At 54.1% G+C, this 15777-nt stretch overlaps 1 protein-coding gene across 8 annotated transcripts in view; it reads right to left on the reverse strand.

Moving 5' to 3' along the window:
- The window catches only part of ARAP1 (ArfGAP with RhoGAP domain, ankyrin repeat and PH domain 1), a 61762-nt gene that overhangs the window by 21311 nt on the left and 24674 nt on the right, over nt 1-15777 (reverse strand). For all 8 annotated transcript variants that reach the window (XM_061380741.1, XM_061380742.1, XM_061380740.1 and 5 more), the window contains 8 exons: nt 4999-5168; nt 4336-4403; nt 3633-3763; nt 3339-3494; nt 2744-2813; nt 2333-2453; nt 1714-1916; nt 1142-1251 (listed from right to left, as the gene is read on the reverse strand). In XM_061380741.1, the coding sequence (XP_061236725.1) occupies nt 1142-1251; nt 1714-1916; nt 2333-2453; nt 2744-2813; nt 3339-3494; nt 3633-3763; nt 4336-4403; nt 4999-5168 (1029 nt within the window). The remainder of the gene's footprint in view (nt 1-1141; nt 1252-1713; nt 1917-2332; nt 2454-2743; nt 2814-3338; nt 3495-3632; nt 3764-4335; nt 4404-4998; nt 5169-15777) is intronic.

Here is a 15777-nt window from a genome sequence, read left to right on the forward strand (position 1 = left end):
CAGATCTAGAGTTCAGGAGAAAGAGCCAACGGAGGCAGCGAAGATCTGACTAAGGACAAAAAAGACGACGTGGAGGGATGGTGATGCTGTGTCAATAATGGCTTTACAGAGACGGCCGTGATCCTGCTCACAGAGAAGGAAACTGAGGCACAGAGTGGTCACATGATGTGTCCAGGTCACACAGTGACCCAGTGATGGGCCCAGGATATTATACTGATTGTGTCCCCTGAAGTTCAGAGGTTGAAGCCTCAAACCCCAGTGTGACTACATCTGGAAATAGGGCCACTAAGGGAGGTAATTAAGGTTAAGTGACGTTGTAAGAGCAGGGCTCTGAGCCGACAAGACTGCCTACTTTATAAAGAGAGGAAGAGACACCAGACATCCCTCTCTCTATGTGCACAGAGGAAAGGCCTTTGAGGACCCAGGGAGGAGGAGGAAGCCACCTATAAGCCAGGAAGAGAGGCCTCGCCAGAAACTAACCCTGACAGCATCTTGACCTTGGACTTCCAGCCTCCAGAACTGTGAGAAAATGAACCTGTTGTTTAAGATCTGGGGTTTGTGGTATTCTATCACGGCAGCTGAGCTGACTGATACAAAGCATTTGAATCCAGGCACGGCACAGAACCTCAGAGGAGGTGACTGAAGGTCTGTGAGTGGGCAATTTTCTCCAGGGAGAGGATGGAGAACAGAGACAGATCACTGATGGGCAGCTGAGATCAGAGGAAACCAAGCTGGTAGAGTCTTGGAGGCTCAGGGAGCAGCACACAGGATGGGCACGAGACTGGGAGTGAGGAGCAGCCTTGGATCTCAAGCCACTGTCAGTGACAGACAAGCACCTGTGAGGGGAGCAGGGCAGGCTGCTGGGGACAGCAGGGTGAGTGGGCGGCGCAGAAGTCCATACACGAGCAGTGTGGCAGGGAAGGGGAGACAGTGATGGACTGGGGGCGGGGGGGTGGATGTGAGACTTCTTGGAAGGGATCAGAGCAGGTCAGCAAGGGAAGGGCAAGGCCCAGCAAGGTGCGCAGGGCTGGGAAGAGAGGGGAGAAAAGGAACCCAGAAGCACGGGCAGCTTCCTCCACATGCAAGAAGAACATACGATCAGGGAGTGAGGATGCAGGTGAGCAAGGGGTGGGAGGCTCACCTGAAGATGCGGTAGGGGGTGGTGAGGTCGAAGCTGCGCCGGTCGGCCGCTTCCTTCACGTTGCCCACACTCATGTCAATGAAGGTGATGCCGATGCCCAGGCGGTACTCCTGGTAGTAGGTGGAAAAGGGTGAGGGCAAGGCTGGGGGGTGGGGCGCAAGACCCAGGGACAGGGGAGAGAGGAAGGGGAAGTGGGACTTTAGGGACTAGAAAGTGCCCAGGAAGGAGGTAAGGGAGGGCTCAGGAATCTGGGCATGAGTAAACAGACCTTGATCAGAGGCCATGTTGCAATAAATAGGCAGTACAAGAGCCAGGGTGGTGATGGGAGGGTAACGCTCAGGGACCAGGTGGGAGAAGGGGTCAGAACAAGCGGCAGGATGAGGCGGCAGGCAAAGGGCTGAGTCAGGAGAAGAGGGAAAGGGCAAGGGGAGGGCTGAGGACCAAGTAGGTGGGCCTGAGGGACCAGGGCGGAGGGCTGTGGCTGAAGGACCGGGTGGGTGAAAGGCGGGACTAAGGGACTTGGTGGGCAGGGGACAAGGGAAAGGTTCAGCAGCCTGGCAGACCAGTCACACCTCCAGATTCTTGTAAAGCTCAACTTTGTCCCCGACCACGGCCACATAGAGTTTATTCTTGAAGCCACGTAGCTCCAGGCTGCCAGCATGGTCATGGGGCTCTGAGCCTTGAACACCCAATGGGTAAGCACTAGACACGCGGGCCCGGGCACGCTGCTCAGCCACCGCCTGCTGCAGGGCCTGCATCCACTCCTTCCGCTCCGCTGCGGGCAAAAGGAAGCCTGAGCTCACACAGGCAGGGGTTTCCTCGGGGTTCCCCACTCCAAGCTCCTCAGGCAACACAACTGCCAGAAAGCCCACCCAGACCAGCCCTCCTGTCTCTGTTCATCTCCAAATTCTCTGATGTGGACCAGCTCAGGCTCCGATCCCAGCTGTGCCACTTAGGGTGGGCAAGGCCCTTGGCCTCTCCGAGCCTGTATCCCCTGAAATGGGGATGTGTGGTGCTGAGGACTCAGTGGTGTCTCAAGCACAAAGCTGGTCAGAGAGGGCCCTCCCCTCCTCTACTTCACAGAGGGTTGACTCCTCTCTGGGTCTGATATGGGGGGAGCAGATGTTCCCTGGTTCTCCTCCCCAACTTCTCAGGCCAAACTGCCAGTCTTCTCTCCACCCCACTCCCTACCATCACTCTCTGCCCGGAAGGCAAAGGTCCGGTTGTTCGTGATCACTTCGAACTTTTGGTCCCCAATGGCAGCCACTCGGGAGATGCAGGCCACGGGGACAAAGCGCTTTGAGTAGGCATCCTAGGGGAGAGAGAGGAGCCAGACTGGGGGGGTGAGGACCACAGAGGCCCAGCCCCTCTGTGACCCCCTCAACCTCTGCTGAAATGAAGGTAGCAGTCCCATCTCCCACAGGTGGTCAGTGACAGTCGCTATACCAACCCGGGCCAAGGCCACGGCTGGTCAATGGGCCAGGAGAACACAGTCCATGGAGTCGGAGTAGAGCTCTGGTGAGGACTCATCTAGGCAGGGACTCTGGTAGGTATCATGGTTCAGGCTGGAGCAGGGTCACGTCAGGGACTAACAGGCCTCACCTTGTTACTATCAAAGTATCGCAGGTGATTGGCATCCAGTCTCACCCATCGCTTCTGATAGATGTAAGATCTGGAGAGGGAGACGCAGAACAACAACAGAGCAAAGGACTGGGAATTAGGGAGCAGTTCCAAGATCACCCTAGCCCCCTGTGGCAGTCACATACAAAGTTAGAAACAGCCAGATCGAAGGCAGGAAGGATCCCAAATGATCATGGAGAAGAAAATGGACTTTACCTATAGCAAGAGTGAATGAAATCGGACTCAAAGTAGGACTTCTCGGAGTTTTTCTTGTTTTGTTTTTGGCCATGCCATGCAGCCTGGGGGATTCTTAAGTTCCCTGACCATGGATTGAACCTGTCCCCACTGCTTTAGGAGCACAGAGTTTTGCCCACTGGACCACCAGGAAAAGGACTTCCCAGTTTTAAGGGTAATAATACATAAATCTGGTGGGGATGATAGGCAGTTACAGTCTACCTAGAGGGAGACCTGCTCAAATAACCTTGTCCCTTCTGGTTTTCCGACCCGTGATACTAAATATACTAGACTAAGCCCATCCCATGCAGAGCACCAGCACGACCCAACAGGCCTCACTCACCCCTGCGGGGGGTTCTTGTCCAGCCAGCCAGCCTTGATGACCAGTGGGGTGGGTGTGGGGCCCACGGGCAGCCCGTCCATGGGGTGCGGGGGAAGCTCAGGGGTCAGGAGGCTGCTGGGCAAAGATGAGCTCAGGCTGCTGGTGTGCCAGTCACCACTGTGGGGAGAAGAGAGGGGATGAGGGGGCCAGAGTGGGGACTCCCACAGGGCTGGGGCGGAGATGGAGAGAACAGGCTGGGCGTGGGGAAGGAGGGTGGCGAGCTGGGAGAACAACCCTAGAGGAGTGGACACTTACTTGGGGACATGCTCGTAGGCATAGTCATCCTCATCTTCATCCCCTTGGTCATCTCCAGACAGGTCCTCCCCCTCGCTCAGCAGACTGGCCACACGCACGGCCCGTGGGACTTGACTCGCAGGGGGCTCCTCCTGCCCCCCAGACCCACTCAGTGTCACGCTCTCCTTCAAGCCCGAGATCACACCACCAAGGGCTGCCACACCCCGCTCTTGTCCAGGCCCAGTGCCCACACAACTCGGCACTTCTGTTTCCTCACCCACCTCTCCTCCCCAGCCCCCGGCAGACTACCCAGGGACCCAAGGAGATGGGGTCACATAGACAGAGAAAACCAGTGCAGGCAGAGGCCCAGGTCAGAGACAAAGACAAAAAGATAAAGAGATAAAGACATGGATGGAAAGTTAAGACACTCAAGAGAGACAGGGACACAGAAAGTGAAACAGACAAACACAGGGACAGATACCCCAAAAGAGAGGGAAAGAGGGGGTCACACAGCCATCCAAGATGTAGCTTAAGACTAGATCAGGAGCCACAAACCAGAGTCCCCAGTCCCTTGCACAGCTGGACAGAGAAGAGGAAGGGAACTCTCCAGGGAGTCGGCTGCCCACTCTCTATCAGGTGGTCCCCAGTGTCTGAAAGGCAGCGGGTGGCCCACCCTCCATGCTGACAGGCAGACAGCCTAAACCCTAACCACCGCCTGCCCTACCTTCTTGGTCATCACGGCAGCTGGGGCCCTCGGCCCCTCCTCTGGGACCTCATCGTAGTCAGAGTCATCTGGGGAGGTAGACGGGTGGGAGAGACTCAGAGGCAAGGAAACCAGGCCTCCCCCAGCCCATGAGTGACCCCTGCCCCGACTCTGGCTTGGCTTTCAAAACAAGACACAAGGGACAGGAAGTGCTATTTATACTCTGGAGGCTTCACAGGACAGAATTAGGGGGTTGCCGAAGGAGAGGCCAGGCCGCCACAGGGAGGTCTAACTAGGCAGTAAGCTCGGGGGTCAGGGCAGGGACTCTCCTAAAAAGGTTAAAAAAAAAAAAAAACACAAAACCAAGAATTGAGACTCAAGAAAAGTGGACAAGCCAAGGAAAAGCAAACTGCCCATGACCATGGAAAATAGTCCTAGACTTTAAACCATGAGTAACTCAAGAAGTCTGCCATCTGTCCCCACCTAACAGCCAGTCGGTTAGAGAGCTGGGTGCTGTCTCCATTCAGAGGCTGAAGGGAAGGATGCTTACCTGTCCAGGGCCACACAGCGGGTCAGTGGCAGGGCCCAGGACAAAGGGGAGTGTGATCCTTGCATCCTTATAGACTCTTCAGCCCTGAACCCAGGCTACCCGCCCCAAGTCCCATGCTGCATTACAGCACTTACCAAACTCCGGGGGCAGGCGGTGGGGCTTCGGAGGGACCTCTGGGGGGCTGCAAGGTGCAGACAGGGGCTGAGGAGGCCCCCTGGGGAAAGTGGCCAGGGGCTCCGCAGGCTCCAGTTGGGGAGGGGGCGGTGATGGTGGTGATAGTACCTCCTCTTCCTTGGAGGGAAGGCTGGGAACAGACCAAAAGTTGGGCATCAACCTCAGTGTGGCTGAGTCACTGAGTCAGCAACACTGCAACAGGGCCAGGACTGAAACTCATCGAGCCCCAAGCTCCCCTGAGCTGCGGCACAACTCATTCATTCCACACACTCAGAGATAAGCCTGCCTTGCCTCACTCCCCTGCCCAAACCCTCCAGGCTCCCCAAAGCAGGTGCCTTCCTTGGCTTCATGAGCTAGCCCTGCACTGCTGGGCAGGGTCAACTGGCCCCGAAGTGCTAACCTTTAGCCAAACGTACCTACTGGGTCTCCACTCTAAAAGAGGGCTGAAGACTAGAAGGGGGTGGGAGGCAGTTTGCTTCCCAGCCTAGGGAATCAGGGAAGGCTGGACCTGAGCTTTTATGAAGAAGGCGTTTGTCTGAGAATGGACGAGACAAGACTGAAATGGGCATCGAGGCCAAGGGCACAGACCAGAGCCTCAGAAACCAAGTCCTGAGGCAACAAGTCGTGGATCTCTGGCTCACGACCACCTTCTTTCTTGTCTTGGATATTCATCGTCCTCTAGGTCCCTCAGATCCCTCAAACTCATCTGAACCCACCACACTCCCTGCTTCTTATCTCTGCTACCCCTGCCCCAGGAAGCCCTCCAGACTCCAAGACCTGGGCTCCCAAAGCCACTAGGCTCCTGTCTGTCTGTCTGTCTCAGCACAGATCACACTGCTCCCTGCAGGCTGAGTGTCTCCAAAGGGCTTCAGCATCAGAGACATGGGTTTGAGCCTTGCCTCAGTCTCAGTTCCTGTGTGCCCTGAGGCAAGCACCTAGCTTTTCTGAGCCTCAGTTTCTTCTTTGGTGAACTGAGGACTACCAAACCATTGTGGCAGGGTGGCTGGAAGATTAAACAAGACGTGGCGTGTCACGGGCCAACACACGAGGCAGAGACCACCAGCCGGATCAGTTGCCTGAGCCCTGGAAGCCTGGCACCAACTGCCATCTCTGCCAGCGTCCAGCAGGGGCTGAGAAGGAGCACCCGAGCAGTGGGCCACTTTCCCCACCGCTGACCTCAGCCTCTCTACTGCCCAGTGTCCCTGGCAGTGGCTGAGAGTGTGTGACCACCAAGAAAGCAAGGAAGGGCTGGGCATGAACACAATGTCAGGCCTTGGCTCCTGCTCTTGCTTCCTCCAGGAATACCTTGCTCCCTGGTCTCTGATCAGAGATCTCAGTTCAGTTCAGTTGCTCAGTCATGTCCAACTCTTTGAGACCCCATGGACTGCAGCATGCCAGGCCTCCCTATCCAACACCAACTCCCAGAGTTTACTCAAACTCATGTCCATTGAGTCGGTGATGCCATCCAACCATCTCATCCTCTATCATCCCCTTCTCCTCCTGCCTTCAATCTTTCCCAGCATCAGGGTCTTTTCAAATGAGTCAGTTCTTCGCATCAGGTGGACAAAGTACTGGAGTTTCAGCTTTAGCATCAGTTCTTCCAATGAATATTCAGGACTAATTTCCTTTAGGATGGACTGGTTTGATCTCCTTTCAGTCCAAGGGGCAGTCCAAGGGGCTCTCAAGAGTCTTATTCAACACCACAGTTCAAAAGCATCAATTCTTCGGCGCTCAGCTTTCTTTATAGTTCAACTCTCACATCCACACATGACTACCGGAAAAACCACAGCTTTGACTAGACGGACCTTTGTTGGCAAAGTAATGTCTCTGCTTTTTAACATGCTGTCTAGGTTGGTCATAACTTTTCTTCCAAGGAGTGTCTTTTTAATTTCATGGCTGTAGTCACCATCTGCAGTGATTTTGGAGCCCCCCAAAATAAAGGCTATCACTGTTTCCCCATCTATTTGCCATGAAGTGATGGGACCAGATGCCATGATCTTTGTTTCCTGAATGTTGAGTTTTAAGCCAACTTTTTCACTCTCCTCTTTCACTTTCATCAAGAGGCTCTTTAGTTCTTCTTTGCTTTCTGCTATAAGGGTGGTGTCATCTGCACATGAGGTTACTGATATTTCTCCCAGCAATCTTGATTCCAGCTTGTGCTTCTTCCAGCCCAGTGTTTCTCATGATGCACTCTACATATAAGTTAAATAAGCAGGGTGACAATATACAGCTTGATGTACTCCTTTCCCAATTTGGAACCAGTCTGTTCTTCCATGTCTAATTCTAACTGTTGCTTCCTGACCTGCATACAGATTTCTCAGGAGGCAGGTCAGGTGGTCTGGTTTTCCCATCTCTTTAAGAATCTTCCACAGTTTGTTGTGATCCACACAGTCAAAGGCTTTGGCATAGTCAACAAAGCAGAAATAGATGTTTTTCTGGACCTCTCTTGCTTTTTCGATGATCCAACAGATGTTGGCAATTTGATCTCTGGTTCCTCTGCCTTTTCGAAAACCAGCTTGAACATCTGGACGTTCACGGTTCACGTACTGTTGAAGCCTGGCCTGGAGGATTTTGAGCATTATTTTACTAACAATTGAGATGAGTGCAATTGTGCGGTAGTTTGAACATTCTTTGGCATTGCCTTTCTTTGGGATTGGAATGAAAGCTGACCTTTTCCAGTCCTGTGGCCATTGCTAACTTTTCCAAATTTGCTGGCATATTGAGTGCAGCAGTTTCACAACATCATCTTTTAAGATTTGAAGTAGCTCAACTGGAATCCCATCACCTCCACTAGCTTTGTTCGTAGTGATGCTTCCTAAGGCCCATTTGACTTTGCATTCCAGGATGTATGGCTCCAGGTAAGTGATCATACCATCGTGATTATCTGCGTGGTGAAGACATTTTTTGTACAGTTCTTCTGTGTATTCTTGCCACCTCTTCTTAATATCTTCTTCTGTTAGGTCCATATCATTTCTGTCCTTTATTGTGCCCATCTTTGCATGAAATGTTCCCTTGGTATCTCTAATTTTTGAAGAGATCTCTAGTCTTTCCCATTGTATTGTTTTCCTCTATTTCTTTGCACTGAGATCTACTCATCCTTTAACTTCTCACTCAGTGCCCCTTTTCTCAAAGTCTTTCCTGACCCCTCCTTCCTGCTCCCCTAGGCCCTGCGCATGTTATCCTCTGTGATGAGCTTTTAGGTGAATTATTCCAAGTAACCCGATTTGTAGTAACGCCTTCCTTTGTGCCAGGTACTGTGCTAGCATCTAAGCCAGACCTGAACTCTGATGCCAGAGTCTGGATGCTTCTTAGGACACGCAGTGGCTACTTCTACATCACCCTGAACCCTATCGTCTTCTTCTCCGTAGGTAAAGAATGGACAAAACTCTTTCTCCCTAGAAACCTGGTAAAGGTGGTATGTCAGCCACGCTCCCAGGCGACACTACCTTTGGCAAGAGTGGCTTGAGTGCCGAACTGCACCTGGACTGGGAGAAACTCTAAGTGATCTCTTGATCTGGGGGAGAAGCTGAAGCTCTGGGCTTCCCAGAGTGTGGTGGCTTGTTACTGGGCACAGCCTGTGCAAAGGACCTGAAGCCACACTTGCTAGGTTGCTAGAAGACATATTGGCTCCTTGGAGCAAGAGGTCTCCAAGCCAGGGTGGCTCCCACACTTGTCCACTGTGAGTCTCATCCCCCACCCCCAAGCTGCCCCCTGGAAGACCACAGAGAATGGCTCCCAGACAGCTGTGTGGACGGCGGCAGTGACTGCCAGGAAGACCCTCCAGCAGAGGTAGACCCACTGCTGTCCTGGTGGCCAGGTCTTCCCTCTCTATGCTTCTCAGAGAATCTGATGCCAAGTGGGCCTAGGCTAGGAGTTTAGCTGGACCTGTGAAGACTCCCCCTACAATGAGCACTGTACTAGGCTGTCTCCCCAGTGTGACCGTGAATCTCTTTAGGGCAAGGGCAGCCTTGATCTTGACTCTTTATCCCCACAGCCCACCTAGTACAGGGCCTGGCTGAGATAGCAACAAGAGCACGTTGGATGGGCGGGTGGGTGGATAGGCAGGTGGACAGGTTGGCCAATAGGGTCAAGAGGGAAGCAAATAAAAGGCAGGCCCGAGGGCATGGGCAGATGATCACACACAGTCTCCCAGACTCTACTAGGAAGGGGCCCTTGGAGGCCTGGCCTGTGATCAGCTGAGAGCAGAGCTCTTAGACGTTGGGTCAGGATCAATCAGACGTGCTCAGAGCAGGGGGGACAGCCTCTGCCCTTCCAATGCCAAGCAGGGCTATGTCGGCCTGGCTCCCTGCCTCCCCCAGGAATGAGAGCCAGCACTGAGGCAAAGCTGATGGCAACAGAGCATCCTCAGAACCCAGGCAGCATCAGCCCTCTCATCTCTGGCCCCTAGTCCTTCCCCACCACCATCCTGATCACCTGTGAGGGACCTGCCCTTCCTGAGGCCGGCTCCCCAGCATGTGGGTTCCTTAAGAGAAGTGCCATACCCTCCTTCTTCACTACTGTGTGCCCAGCACTCAGCAGATTAATAAATGAAGACCTGGATTACTTAATTCTTATTAAGTATGTGTGTGTATGTATATTTTCCCAGGAGCTTTAAGTGGATTCATTCATTTACTCATCACAAGGGTTCCCTAAGGCAGGGCTTCTTGCTATCCCCACTTTACAGATGAAGAAACTGAGACACAGAGACAGGAAGTAATTTGTTCTTGGTCCCACAACTAGGATGTTCACCCAGGAAGTACAGCACCACAGTGGCAAACTCAACCACCAGGAGCAAACGAGGCCACAGCCGGGATCCCAGGGCTTCTCTGAGATCTGCCTCCTCACACTGGCTACAACTCAGGATCCAGACAGCTCTGAGTTGATGTTCCATCCAAAAGGAAATGTGATCACATTTCTGATGGCCCTGTTACCATAGTGATAAGGGAGAGAGGAACAGATGCTAAGGGCTCCTTTCCCAGCAAAGTGTTTGTAGGAAAAGGGTTGTATGCCAAGAAAGCGGAGCAAGGGGACCCCATGGGCCTCCCAATCTCATTCTAGACATCTCTTCCAGGAAGCCTCCTAGCTGATCCCCCTCTCTGCCTGCCACGGGGGACCAGGGCCATGCTGAGTCAGGGCCAAGCCCAGGAAAGGAGAAGTGGCATCCGGAAGGCACAGATGTTGGAAATTCCGGGGGACGGGGCAGTGCCCACAGAGTGACCGAAAACCAGCGAGTCCTGACCACTCAGTGCCTGTACAGCTTAGAGCAGCCCCAGCTCCAATCTGTAGCTGAAGCCCATCTGGGATGCTGCCACTGACCTCTGACCCTACAAGACCAGAAGATCAGTCCCAGGCCTGGGCGTGGACTCAGCAGCCCTGCCTCCAAGCCTCTGCTCACACCACTTCTTCCTGCCTACATCTCCCGGCCCTCTCCCTACATCTCAGCTTGTGGAAAACCTGTCTGTACCTCCGAACATGGCTCAATAGGCCTCCTCTGGGCAGCCTCCGAGACTCCCACGCAGAGCTGCTCTCCTCCTGCCCCTCATTCCTGGCCCCTCTGCTCCTTCAGCCCCTTTCTTCTCTATCCAAGTGGCATAAGGACCTATCTGCTCTCCACATTATGCCCAGAGCAAGGCTAGGCACTCTAGGGCAGGGGCCACCCCAGCCTGGGCCCTTAGCCTAAGGAGATTTGTTTTACTGGGTTACAGCAAATACACACAGCCAACCTTACATATCTATGGGTTAGGGGACATGTGAGGCTCCCAAGACAGAATGGGTAAGAACAGAGGAGTAGGGTGACCATGTAATTAATCATATAAACGATAACATTTCCAAGAGTTAAAAGAGGCACTTTTTTTTTTTTTTGCAGCATGTGGGATCTTATTTCCCTGACCAGAGATCAAACCTGTGCCCCCTGCATTGTGGACAAGTGTAGAATCTCACCCACTTGACCACCAGGAAGTCCCCAAAGAGGCACTATTAATAACTATGTCAGGGCACAGGTGCAAGTGGGCCTATCCTGGACGAAACAAGACACGTGGTCACATGTGGTAGGTAAGAGGCAGAGCTTGGCAGCCAGGCAGCCCTGGGCCTCCAATCCAGCTAAACCACTCATTGGTCTGTGTCCTTACAAAGCATATCACTTCACCTCTAAGCCTCACGTTCCCCTCTGATCTGCTTCCTGGCTTGCTGACAACCAGTAGAGAGCCATGGTCACAAGTTATTAACACAATTTTCTCACCCTGGCTGTGGCTGGGTGAGGCCACAGGGCCACCCTGCAGGAGGCCCCAGCTGCACAGGCTGAACCAGGAACCTGCTTCATGGCCCCTCCTCCAGGGTGGCCCTGGATCTCAGTCACCCCACAGGCAGATGGGCCGGCATGCAGGACGGGGCAGTTTGAATATCTCAGGCTGGCCTGGAGCTCATCCCTCACCCACACTCCAGCCATCCTGAGCTGAGCTGCTTTCCATAAATGCGGACTTGCAGGCTTTTGTCCACACTGTTCCTTCCACCAGGAACACAGCTCCCTGCCCGGCCACCTCCTACTTTTCCTTCCAAAGGTGCAAGTCATACATCCTTCCCCTCCTCTTTGTGCCTCCCTTCGTACCCCTGGCTGGGTTGGGGTCTCCTTGAGGCTTCTCTAGCCTTCAGACTTCTGAGCACTCATATAGTTTTATCTGTCATTGTCTGCTTCACTGTGCTGACCTCGGAGGACCAAGGACCCAGGTCTACACCCAGTCCTGAGTCAGGACCTTCTCCCTAAAGGGTCACACAGGCCTTGGAGGGACCCAGCCCAAACCAGCCCCTGGACTTGCACCAGCAGCGCCAAGAGGTAGGGTCAGACCACGGTTTGGACACGTCGGCCTCCTCTCCTGACCTCCTCTACCCACGAGGGCAGACTTTCCCAACTGCCCACTTCCTCATCCTCCTCGGGGCCCAGGCCTTAGCCCTATGCTTTTTTCTTCCTCCAAGGCTGCCCTTGTCCTTCCTTCTCCATCATGAGGCCCAAAGCTCAGCTCCTCTAGCACTTTCCGGGTTCTGTTCTATTTACTTCTGCCCAAGCCACAGCGGAGAAAGTCCTTCCCAGGGTCTCACTCCTTAGATGTGATGTCTGCTGGACGCCTCTCAGCTTTTGCATAAGCTGTGAGTCCTCTCAGGCCAAGCCCTCTCCATGCCACAGCATCACCCAACACAGAGGGGGTTTTGGTGACTGCGTTTTGAGTGAATGAATGACCATCACCCCACTCACATACGGACTACTGGAGGTCAGCAGCTCTCCATCCCTCCATAGAGCAGTGCCCAACTGACCTGGCACCCACCTTTAAAACTAAGGTTTCACCCAGCTCTTTGCACATCTCCTTGGCACAATATAACTACCACTGGCTAAGTATCCCCTTTGTGCCAGGCATTCTCCTGGAAGTCTTTTTTTTTTCATTTAATCCTCATGATCACCCAAATCATCAACTCTGTGCTCAAGACACGCCTCCTCCTTCAGGAAGTCCACCCAACTGCTCCCTCCTCTAAGCTCACAGTTGGGCACCCTGCTGTCGTGGGCAGCAAAGGGCTGAGGCCTAGGTCTCCCATAGCAGCTCTTCACACCTCCCAGGCCTGACCCAGTGCTGGCTTGTGAAGGCAGTGGGGGGAGGAAGTTCACCCTTCAGAGAGTGCACGACTGTACTAGCCCCTCTCCCCCATCCCTGGGCTGGCCTGGCCAGAGGAGAAGGTGCAGGTGTTTGCTGGGCCCTGTGGAAAGATGAGCCGAGGGTGCAGGGGTGGGCCAGGCACACAGACAGAATCTGCTTAGAGGAATCTCTTTGCCCCCCTAGTGGCCCAAGTACAGGGTTACTGAGTTCATTGGGGGTTACAGCAACTGGGGAGATCCCCCCAGTAACAAAGGCACACCCACCACACCAGCAGGCCTGGAAGAAGGGGTAGGAAGACATCAACTAAGGGTCAGCCCTTGGCAGGTTTCCCTATTGCCTGGAAGGGGAGAGGGCAAGAGGGCTTGGATAGGCGAGCTTCCAGAGCTACAGCACCCTTGAACTTAACCCTGAGATAAGTCACCTAAGCCTCCAAAGGGAATTCTCAGCGGGGTGCAAGGAGCCAGAAGTGAGATCAGTACCAGATCGCTTTAGGGCAGAGACCCCACAGAGAAGCAGTCCATGCAGCCCAGAAGACAGGCCCCGGAGGCTACCAACAAACCCAGGAGAGACACTTAGGGGGAGATGGAGATGTGGAAAGCCCAGGGCAGAAGCGGGGAAGAGAGAGGGAAGAAAAGGAAAGGGCAGGAGAAAAACAGAAAATATAGAGAAAGTGAAAGAAGAGAGGGAAGTCTGAGAGTAAAAAAGGGAGGGGGAGGAGAGCAGCACAGAAAACCTAACCTGTGGAGAGGTGACAGACAGACAGACAGTCTGGGATTCCTGCCCTCCCAGGCCCATAGGAGGAGACTGCCCCCTTCCCTCAGCCGACAGCCCAGCCCACGGCGGCCCCTTGCTCACCCTCAGACGCCCTCTGGATCCAGGGCCCAAGAGCTCCCGTGGTTCCGGCCAGCTGGGCCCAGTGTGCGCAGTGTACCTAGCTGTTCAGCCTGTGTCCGACCCGGGCTGGTCTCGCAGACAGCCTGGCCCCACTCCCTGGGTGTGCCTGAGGCCACGTCTGGTTCCAGGTATGGCTCGGCTCTGCACTCCCGTGATTTGTGTCGGAGTGTTTGTGATCACTTGTCTGAGTGTGTGTTTCTGTGTGTAACTGTGAGTCTGTCTGGAAGAGTGAGTGTGTGTACGTGTACGTGCGTGTCTGTGTCTGAATCCAGCTTTGGTCTCCTCTAGCTTCCTGCTCTCCGCCTCCCTCCGCCCCCTGCAGCCCTGGCCAACGCACACACTTCCTGAAAACACGACTGAGACAGAGAAAAGTCACCCAGAATCCCCTGGGGCAGACACTTCCTTTCCGCCCCCAGGCTGGCTCTCCCCTCTAGGCTGAAGTGGGTGGACAAACTACCCCAGTGACATGGAGCAGGGCCTTCCAGAGTGGATATTCTGGCTGGCCCCTCCCCACTCACACAAGAAGGCCCAGAGAAGCTAGGAAAGAGGCTCTCTGAAGACAGCAAGTTCTGCCCTAGCAACAAGTGATCAGTCTTCAAGAAGCCCAGGGATTGGCTGGGCTGCAGAGGGTCGAGGGCACAGGTGGGAGGCCTTGCGAGGTGATTCCAGCTGGCTGCTGCCCATTCTGGGCAAATCCTCCCTCTTCTCCAGGTTTCTCCAGACATCCAGGTATCGAAGTAGAACACAGAGGCCCAGAGCAGGCTACGGGAGGCTCTGCAGAGTGACCCTGGGTCAGAAATGACCTCTCTGCCACGCTCAGGGAAGCGGGCCCAGAGGGTTCACATCTATGACACTTGAAGCTGAGTAGACAGTCCCAGGCCAACAGGCAGGGTTTGAACACTGCCTTCTCCTGTGCTGGGTTGTGTGACTTTGAACAAGTTTCTCAGTGTCTCTGGACTTGTCAGTTACCTATTACAGGCTTAAGTGATGGTGGGGGTACAGACCCTTTGGGGGTGAAATAGAGTCACAGGCAAACAGCGAACCTGCTTCTGAGAGTTCTGACCCAGCTGGGGCAGAGGGGAAGAGACCCCATCCTCGCTCATTTTCTGCCTGCCTCCCCTAAAGGTCTCTCCCTTTCCAAGATGCCTGGGGTGACAGAGGTCAGGTAGTGGGAAGGGATTTGGGGTATTCTGTAACCCTACTGTCTAACCCTAACCCTAACCCTAACCCTACTGTCCAGGGTCCAGTGTGTGTGGAGGGCACTCACAGGGTGCTGAGTCAGCATGGGCAGCACACAAGTTCAGTGCCTGGTGGTACAGAAGCTCATGCAGGTCTCATCTATTTACTCACACAACAAACACTTTCTGAGTGCCTGTCAGGCAGCTGGCATTGTTTCAATGTTAGGGATGCGGCAGTAAACGAAACTGACAAGAACCTGAGCCCTAATGAAGCTGACATTCTAGGCTGCTTGGCCTCTTGGAAGCACATGCAAACACAGCACAAGTACACACTGGCTCACACCTGACCGTACACAAAAAACAACTCACCACCCACAACACACGCACTCACAAATGCACTCATGTTCTCGGAGCCCCCAAAGTACAGAACACTTGGGCACATGTCTGTGTACACACAGGCCTTGATAAATTTGTACACACACTATAGCATGTAACCACTGAAATCGTATAAATCCCCACCTGTGTATAATTATTACACATTTCCTCCCTTAGAACACGTGCGGATGCAGAAATACACAGACATGCTACTACCCTGCTAGATGCACACCTACAGGCGCACACAAACTGGCCCGCCATGCCCTCACATGGAGTTACTCCGTCCTAAGTACACACACGCACACACAGTAATCAATCACAAATTCCACTGGGGAGCCCAGTGATGGACCGGAGCCAGGGAAAAACGCTCCCTCAGTCACCACGTGATCTGGTGTAAGAGGCCCTACGGTTGAGAGAGTAAGACCTACGTCACTAGAGGGCACAGCAAGGACAGGAAGGCCAGGGCAGGAAGTGGGGACTCCTGCAACGAGGCAGGGGCCGGCCGGGCTGGGCCGTCTTCCACTGTGTAGCACAGAGCCTGGGGTCACAGGGTTGTGAGGGGACGGGGAAGCCAGTCAGGGTCCAAAACCTGCCCAGCCTTTACCTGTTACCCACACGTGGCCCAGCCTTTGTCTGTTACCCACACGTGAGG

Source organism: Bos javanicus, chromosome 15 (assembly GCF_032452875.1).
Source record: "Bos javanicus breed banteng chromosome 15, ARS-OSU_banteng_1.0, whole genome shotgun sequence".
Classification (NCBI taxonomy): Eukaryota; Metazoa; Chordata; class Mammalia; order Artiodactyla; family Bovidae; genus Bos; species Bos javanicus.